This window comes from Mya arenaria, chromosome 11, assembly GCF_026914265.1.
Source record: "Mya arenaria isolate MELC-2E11 chromosome 11, ASM2691426v1".
NCBI classification, from domain to species: domain Eukaryota; kingdom Metazoa; phylum Mollusca; class Bivalvia; order Myida; family Myidae; genus Mya; species Mya arenaria.
In genome coordinates, this window is record NC_069132.1 from 37,981,819 (window position 1) to 37,991,274 (window position 9,456).

At 34.0% G+C, this 9,456-nt stretch overlaps 1 protein-coding gene across 1 annotated transcript; it reads right to left on the bottom strand.

The window, feature by feature from the left end:
* Positions 1 to 4,372: 4,372 nt before the first annotated feature.
* LOC128207720 (cysteine and tyrosine-rich protein 1-like) lies at positions 4,373 to 9,146 on the bottom strand. Its single transcript, XM_052910830.1, has 4 exons — positions 9,011 to 9,146; positions 7,678 to 7,783; positions 5,238 to 5,416; positions 4,373 to 4,955 (listed from the first exon to the last, which is right to left on the bottom strand). The coding sequence occupies exons 1-4, from the start codon at positions 9,057 to 9,059 to the stop codon at positions 4,795 to 4,797; spliced, it is 495 nt and encodes a 164-aa protein (XP_052766790.1). The 5' UTR covers positions 9,060 to 9,146; the 3' UTR covers positions 4,373 to 4,794.
* Between the last annotated feature and the right edge of the window lie 310 nt (positions 9,147 to 9,456).

Here is a 9,456-nt window from a genome sequence, read left to right on the forward strand (position 1 = left end):
AAACTGTTTTATGGTGATATTTAAATAATTAATTAGCGTTCTAAATATTACCTTAAGACAAGATTTCCTTGATGCTACTGACGACAGTCAACAAGTGAGGTAATTACAATGTGGTGACCATGAAAAAGGAGTTCCATACGGCATTTTATCTTCGCCCGTGGGCAAGATAAGAATATCTTGCATGGTTAAATTATTGGATATACTTATCTGAGGTGGGAGGATGGCATTTCTTGCACTCATACTGAATATCGCCATTCGGAACACATCGTCCATTTTCCATCGAAAACAATCTCGGATATATGGCGGTACATTTGTAGAATTAGTTTGTAAAATTCTTAATAATAAAATGGGTCAATTGTAGTGTTTTAACGTTTATTTATGCTACAAAGTTTAGAATTTTTGCCTGTGAATAGTATTACTGCTTAAACAATTACGATTCGCAAAAGTAAAGTCATCAAATTTAAAGGTGCTGTCTCACGTATGATAAAATAGCGAAAAGAAAGAAAATTTTCGAAAACTGACATAAACTTGGCATCGATGTTTACAATATATTGAAACTTACTAACTGAAGTACCACATAGTTAACAATTTATTTAAGTTCAGCAGTTATTTTGTATTTTTACATTAAAAAAGATTACTGTGTATGTCTACCAGGTAGAATTCATTCCTTATGCGTGATTGGCTAGTCGGTGATATCACGTGATATTACCTAGGTCGGTGTATAGCTTAATGATGTCACCCAATTAGAATAAGCCTTTGTGGCGCAGTGAGTAAGACGCTGGAGTAAAATTTTGGCGACGCAGGTTTTTGGGGGGTACTTTTTTACAATTATGATATCAAAGCGTAATACATTCTATTAGATAATTGTCCTGAGATTCGTTACAGAAAAAAGTTCTTTTGGTGCCAATCTATGACACAGTGCCTTTAACTGCTAAATTGAAATAACTATGCGATCTTCTTGCAGCGTAATTAAATGTAAAGACCTCTGACGTTGCAAACTGTCTATTAACATCCAAGGTTGTTTTCAATGGAAAATGGCGGAGGAGTTCAGAATGGGATATCGCATGTTCCCATAATATTAATAATCGATGGCTAAAATTTACTTAAAATAATGTAAAATCTTTTACTGACCGGTGTTCATAAACATTTACTCTAAGCTAATTTTCTTTGATTTCTACTCTCAAATTAAAAGAAAGTGGTTTTATATGAAATAGAAACCAATTTTAAGCCGCTATGCCACTTGGCCGCCCATGCGGCTAACTTCACGCCAATAGGCCGCTGGGCCGCTAGGCCGCTGAATTGCTTGATTGACCTTTTTGATAAAATGTTGATAATCGCTTCAGATTGATAATATGTGCATTATACAGTTGAATTATCATTGTTTTAGAAGAAAACGCGTATAAAAATTATTTGAAATAGAAAACAGTTTAAGGCCGCTATGTTAATGTATGAATAAAAACATTGATTTACCATTGTTTTCAAAGAAAACGCATGAGCAATTGCTTTAAAATAGAGAAAACATTTAGGCCGCTAGGCCGCCAACTTCACGCCGACAGGCCGCTAGGCCGCTAACTTCAAGACCATTTATCAAATATTTCATTTTTATAAAGGGAAATTACAGTTTCTATTCAGATTTGTTTTAGAATACGAAATTAAATATGGGCCGAAAATTTTGTAGTATAATTTTACATAAAACGGGAAAAAGTTGCATCTTATAAGCATGTAAATACCAACACTCGTATGTACTAGCATTCGGAAATCCTCGGCCATTTGTATTAAAAATAACCTCGGATATATGCCGGTACATCAGTTTAAGTAGTTCGTAAAAACTTGAATGATATCATTATGCAATCTAGTGTTTTAGAATTGTATTAATTGTATTTTATTGTAATCTACTATCGTTTCATAAGGTAGAAATACCGTGTTTTCTAAACCTATTTATCAAATAAAACTCGGTATCCTTCATAAGAACCATTGTTTTCGCAAATGTATTCATCTTTTTTGATCAAATCAATTGTATTAATTTTGGTAAATCTTATTAGGGAGTAAGAGTACATTTTAAATCTAGGTGAGAAAAAAACGTTCTGGTTGGACTTTTGTTAAGCGTAAAATAAAGTGACCCGATTCCAGCGTAGCAGCGAAACTGTAAACACAAAAATAATGAAGTTGAACAAGCATGTTTAGCGAGTGGTTATAAAATATAAACAAACCGGTCTGTTTCAAACATGTTTAAAGCATGATTTCGTATGGTATAGCCATGCTGACTCGATGCCATGTATTCAAAAGGGAAAAAACATTGAACACAAAATAGTCATTTTAAGCTTGGTGTTATCTGCCCTTCACATGCACATCCAAAACATACGAACATATAAAGCCATGATCCGGTGCCATTGTTTTAAAAAGGGGAAAACGCATGTAACGCAAAGTAGTCGAGTTGTTGTTTTCTGACCTCCACACGCACATTCGTACATTCTACTATATGCATCAAACATAATACAGAACCGCTCAGTTTTGTTGTCTTTTAAGGCTTTGGCCTCAGGCCTACATACTTAGGCATGACATGTCAAAGGATTTAATGCGCCGGTGCTACAAAATGGGACGAATGGTGTTATGCGGTTTAAAAGATCTCTTAATTTAAATACGATCGTAAGATTGCAACGTCAATGTGAATTTGAAAGCCGAAGCTAGCCTATGAAATATACAGATACTTACGAAGAATATTGAAATGTGTTGACTATAAAACTCTGCCTGCAGCCAATATCGGGTTTTATTTAATGACCTAACACTATTCTAGTACATATAGGTTTAGAATTTCCTGTTATGAAACTGGTTACTGGTATTAAACAAATTAATTGTAAATCAATTTACATTTCCAATTCTAATATAATTGCATGCACTTATCCCTCTGTTTAACATGATAAGTACATAAATTTTGGTCTTTGGGTTCGATCTTAAAGTCAATGAATAGAGAAATGTAAAAGAAGTGAAAGCACTGACATCGCGCCAGCGTTTATTCGATTTTAAATCATGTGATCAATATTGATAGATATCAGAATCTGATTCATTTAATGTGAATCAATAGATAAAGTTCTTTTTTTTATTTTATCAGAATATCAATAGTACCGCTATTTATCAAACAGTTTTTTACAATACCGATCATTAAACATTCGTACTTTAAACAGAGCTTAGTACAAATGCATTCAGATCGTATAAAGACATAATGTGCGCATGATGCAGGTATGAATAAAACATTCTTTAACACGGAATGTGAGCATTGAAAACGTACTTTTTACAGTGACAAATGCGTTTCTGTACTCTTTGTCTACTGCATTCGGAACACACTCGGTTATTACCTGATTGATACGAAGTTTGCCAACAATTGGAACATCTCTGCCGTTTTCCTTCGAAAACAACCTCGAGTGTATGAACGGCTAACATTGACAAAATCCATTACGCTATTTGTCCCAATTTAAAAAAACAAAAAAACCAAACAAATGAGATGAAATAGCTGACATGAAATGCCTGGCTTCTAATATTGCCGGGGTTTTAGTGCGGGAACAATTCATTTGGAATAATTGTTCATTTACAATTATAGATACATTTATCAGCTCTTTTGGGTGACATTAATGGTGATAAACATTAATTTCACACAGAAATGTTGCCTAAAATATTATTTTTGTTAAGTATTTTATTACCTTTTTTAACATGACTTGCAAAACTTCAATTTTTGCAAGTACTTTGCCCGTATTTGCGTCAGAATCTGTAAATTTAGTGTCACAAAATGTTTCAATTCGTCTAAGGTCTTTTTCCCAAAATAGACAGAAAAAGTCCTTGAGGTATTCAATTGAGCTTGCCAAGTGCCAATAACAAATAGTTCACTATTTTAATTTATTATAACCGAATGTAAAAACATCTTTACATTGTCAAATAAACCATAAATGTATGTATTTGAATGATGGGAAATCATTATACAATTTCAATTCCATCTAATTAGATCTTGGCAAGATATTTCGAAAAATGCCAAGAGAGGCCACTCATCCTTGAAGCGAGATTCTTTCATAGCATTAAACACATCAAAAAATAAATATCGGTCTCGATTTGCCCGAGACTTATCACTGATAAAAACTGGTGAATTTATTTTCAAGTGTTTTTCATTCACTTTAAAATAAGTTCACATTATGGAACATCATAACGATTGAAATGGGTGTTCTGAGTTCGAAATCCACAACCCTTGTTAAATCGTTTGCAAACTATTTTTATCCTACTAGGTGTATATCGTATGTTCTTGTTATTGTTTATGTCTTCTTTACCTGGCCATTTAATTGGTTACATTAACCATTACGTGTAAGAACATAAAATAGCGACACTAACGGAAAAAACACCTTTAATAAAACAATAACACGGTATTGTTTACTGGATTTCGAAATCCTTTGAAACGAATTCATGGTAGACTATTTCGCAATCATGAAGGAATACAATCATGAAGAATATAATATAATAGGAATACAATAATAAAGGAAGTAATATAATGGGTTTATAAACATGAAGGAAGAGATGATATAGGAATACAATTACGACAGTATGAATGTAATAGGAGTTTTTTAGAACATTAAATGACTTAACGAAGGACTTCCTTTTAGAAAACGCAGTTAATATAACATGTGCGAATGGGTCCGTTTAATGTGTACGTAATCCATTGTCGTCCGTTGTTATTGTCAATAGATTTACGCTCGTAACGATCATGCACATTGTCAACCGGAAAATAATTAAGAATGCCTTAACATTAATAACAGTCTAATTGTCGATGCATTTGTCATATGACGGTGGGCCCTGCATCCCCGGGTTGTCAAAGGCAGTTCCTGGAGCCATGTGTCCGGTTTGAAGGGGCGGCTGAGCTGAGTATGGCTGCTGACCGTAAGGTGCCTGTCCCATTTGAGCTCCGTATGTCATCTGGTCTGTTAAATCAAAGAATTATGCTAGCGTTTTTATCATAGAAATGTTCTTTCTAAAAGGCAAGTTAGATAAAACCATGTGAGTCATGAAAGGACTATTCCAGCATGGAGTATACGTAACTTCATAATCACATCAAAAACAGTAATAAGATTATTCAGCCAAGCGAAATTCAAAATTATATTCAAAACAATGAACTACAATGTTGTCAGAATAACCAAATGATCTAAAACGGTCAGCGAAACACTCAAGCGATGAGTAATAGTTATTTTCAAAGAAAGTCATACTCATGACGTAAGGACCGCTAGCCGCCGTAGTGATGGTTTGTCCTTGCGTCCTACGTCCGCTCCGCATACAGCAGACACAGCAGACGATGATACTGATAACGATGCCGACCAGAATCACACAGCCAACCACAATGCCGACGATGGGTCCGACGGTAAGTGCAGTTTTCCTGTAATAATAGCTGAAAATACAAACATTAAATATTGAAAATATCTGCTAATAAAACCCATGATTCAGCGGGTTTGTTTTATGAAAGGCGTCTATAGCCTGCGATTTTAGGCCAACATCGAATGCTGTTGCATACTAGACAAATGCCCAAAAGATTTGCTTAATTTGTCTGTCGCATGAAAGTATTCGCACAAAATGGCAATTGCAGTCAGACTTAAGGTATCGATTGTACAAGTAAGTTCGGCTCCATGTGTAAGTTTGTGACTCGCTACTCTATTCTACTTTCAGTTTAATTTAAAATAACTATATAAGAAAAAAAGAATTGTGGTAAATAAAATAAATTGTAGATTAAATTACATTACATTAACTTAATTTTATGTCAATAATATAATTTTTCATAATGTTTGCATAATTTCCTAAACTCTCAGCGTCAACTCAACATGAGCATTTACAACACATTAAGTTTTTGTCAAAATCAACAACTCTACTAAAATAACAAGAAGATCAACTTTATTAGAAGACCAGAAGAAGTAGACAACTTTACTAGAAGATTAGAGAGAGAATATAACTTGACCAGAAGCAAAGAAGTGGAAAAAGATACCGGAAGAGAAAACAGCTAGACGTTGGACAGGGTCCTGCTTTAAGAATTTATCTTTCAAATTGTCTGTCATAATGGGCTTATCCGAGGTCTTGCCGGTATGATCGACAATGATAGCCTTAATGGCTCAACCCTCAACATCAGTATCACACTTCTCTTTTACTATAGTCTAAAACTCCATAATCCTGTGGCACTTTGACACTGCCTTGCTTTCACTTTATTCATTTTAATTAAATTTGGTTTGATTTGCAATTCATTAAATTAACAGTGACTTCCGTACAATTTAGTATCAAATGCGAGTTAAGTAACTGCGTAGCTCGAGGTGTTAGAAGTTCAATTCATTATAACAATGTTGTCAGAAGTAGGATTGCTCTGAAAGTCTTTGTTAAAATAAATTCTTCGTGCCTCCGTGTCAGTCTCTGATATTATGCTCACAAAAAATGCTTAAAAGAAATAACGAAAACAATATTCAAAACGAGCTTCTATGCCTCTAGACACAAGTGTTATTTTCAGGTTCAAATTCCGCTGATTAGCAGTTATACAAATTAGAATAAAAATATGTATAATGTTCCTCCGAACTTTTCATTTATTCATAAGTTATGCCCTTTTAAATGATACACACATAATATGGGTGCATCCAAGTTTAGAACTTTGCCAACGACTCGCTTATAAGTACATCGAATACAGTAAAACTGCAGTCGTTCGAATAAGCGGCCGTTCGAGAACCGGCGGTCCCTCGAGGTCGGAGCTTGGTCCCGAACATTTTTTTCTCTATTTACATATAATTATACCTACGCTGCATCGAAACCTAAATATGTCGAGGAGTCTGGCAATATAGCCGGTCCCAAGTACACGATCATGCACAAAACCTTATGGCTCCCTCGAGGTCATAATTTCATACTTTTTCCGGTTACAAAATAAACAAACAATTCTAGGCAATAAAATGTCCGCAAATTGTAAAAAATGCAATGACAGTTGAAAGGCAATTTGGTAAGGTATGAAAAACCGTTTATCACTGTTTACGCATTACCGATAGTAGTTGATAAGGGCATTTGAGTAGATAATTATGGGATGCCAATTTTGTAAAAATAAACTTTTCTATTTATTCATTTATTGCTATTTCTTTTACATTTAGTATACATTTAGTATACGACAGCCTCTGAACATATGCGCGATTTCAACAACGCAACACATAATCGGTGTCTTAGTAAACAGTCGGTCTGACGACTTCAAACTTAAAATTCCCTGAAAGATATTTCTTAACAGACTGGAAAATTGAAATTCGTGTCGTTCGAAACATCGGTTCCGTCGAAGTTTTGGCACGGTCTACGGCGTCCTCGCGCGATCGCAGTTTTACTGTAGCTTCAAATATAGGAGCCGGTGAACACGTTCAACGACTGGCCACCATTTCGTTGAGAGGCTTTACAGAATCCGTAAGATTAGTTTTGCGATGCCCATTTTCTGGTTGCATCTGCGTCTAACATATTTTGAGTATTTTTAATGCATATCTGAACTGCATCTCTTGTTTTTAAATTACCAATAACAACATTTTTCTGTAATACACTACACCATCTTTATGTACAAGGCAGCCAGCATATGAGTGGCTAATTTATTCATCTCAATGTTAAACATAACTTTTAAATGTATGCAGTAAGTCAATGGTGATATGTTCATACCTGTCACAACACTTCTCGTAGCCTGAGTGTCCATAGTCAGTGCAGCAACCATAGACGCAGTATTGAGACGAATTCCACCCGTACTTGTTACAATATTCAGCGCCCACTTGCAAAATAAGGATAAAATATGAATCTGTATAAATACATTGAAATTACTTCCGCGCTGAGACATTGGAATATGAGCCGCATCGCGCGATTTTGGGCCTTCGGACATATATTTGCTATATATATTATGTTTTAAGGTGTTTGAATTAAATGATATTTCAGGAAGTTATTTTGAAGTATTCATGATGATATCATTTAAATTGCGTAAGATACCTGTTTATAAGTGAGACCATGTATTGCGCATTTTGAATACTAAATTTGATGTCATTCACATGACGTCGTTACGAAAGCACATTATTCAAATGGCGTGCAAAATTAACGTATCAATATTACTACTAGCTTATAATTTAAGTGATTTTCTTAACACAGAATCTTTTAGGAACATACATTAAGATAAAAATGCAAAATCATTTTTGTATTTTTAATACATTTGGCCGTTTTAAACACAAATTATTAATGCAGTCAAAATATGTCGGGACGAAATCCATGGTTGCTATGGAAACATGAGTAAGCCAATGGTCATAAATCGTCGAGAAAATGATACAACAATGACAAATCTTTAAAAGAAAGAAGTTTGGAAGAAATTGATAAACATAAAAAAAATCACAATATATGGCACTTTTTATTCATGATTATTTCATTTATAATAGTTATGCCCGAAGGCCCAAAATCGCACGATGCGGCTCATATAATAGATCGAAACTGATTTCACTGAGTGATTACAGGAAGCAATATTTTCATGAGTGACGCAGCAAGAGTTCGAAATATAATTCATTGAGATCAACAGTCTGAGAGTCATTAATCTTACACCAAAATTCAACAAATGTTATGTTTATTCAATGCAAATTTTGTGAAATTAATTGGCGTTTAAACGAAAACCTCGTGCGAAACAAATCATCATGACGTCCCATTGGATTTTAAACAGTTTCAACCAAGCCAAGCAAACGTTGTTTTTTTTTTACTTTTGTCAAGCAATACTGGAACTAAAAACTATAAATAACACAATTGTTATTTTCACTGCAGTAAAATAACAACAGTAAAAAATGGCATGATATTTAATGGAAAACGTTTCCAGAAAGTCAAGTAATTTTAAGCTACAACAATTAATTAATGTTTAAATAACATTTCGTACATTGTGAGTTTTGTTGTATTTAAATACCTATACCTATTTAATATTTAAAACAACTTTATACCCATTATAGATAAACAAATAATACGAATCGGTTACCATAAGGGAGTATAAAAGCCAGCGTTAAAATATATGAAATATCCGCCATGTTGTTAACCGCTCATAAACTTTGCATTGAATGTAGCTACAAGAATTCTAACTTCCTTATATTAACTATAAACATTTCCTTATTGTGAATGGGAAGTCTTTTTATTGTCTAAATATAGCAAGAAAACAATCGTATACCTGCTGCTTGTAATGTGTCATATAATAGTCAATAGATACTGGGACAAGCGAAATACGGAAGTTATTCGACTCTGTGCAAAATGTTTACATGAAAGATGTTTTTGTTTCGGTTAAATACGTTCGAATTATGCAGCAATTTCGATCAATGATCTAGAATAAAAATATTTACACTTTTGAAGTTGCTTGAAGCGTGATTCTGAATCTCAGATCTCACTGCATATAGTTTTTGAATATATTGGACCATTGTTACGGTAGTAAGA

Bases quoted from the DNA above. Each gene is read 5' to 3' on its own strand.
- LOC128207720 (XM_052910830.1), bottom strand. From the start codon at position 9,059: ATGGCGGATATTTCATATATTTTAACGCTGGCTTTTATACTCCCTTAT. The intron at 7,784-9,010 runs GTAACCGATTCG...TTATTTTGCAAG, and splicing joins GGCTTTTATACTCCCTTATG to TGGGCGCTGAATATTGTAAC. The intron at 4,956-5,237 runs GTATGACTTTCT...TTGATTTAACAG, and splicing joins TAGCGGTCCTTACGTCATGA to ACCAGATGACATACGGAGCT.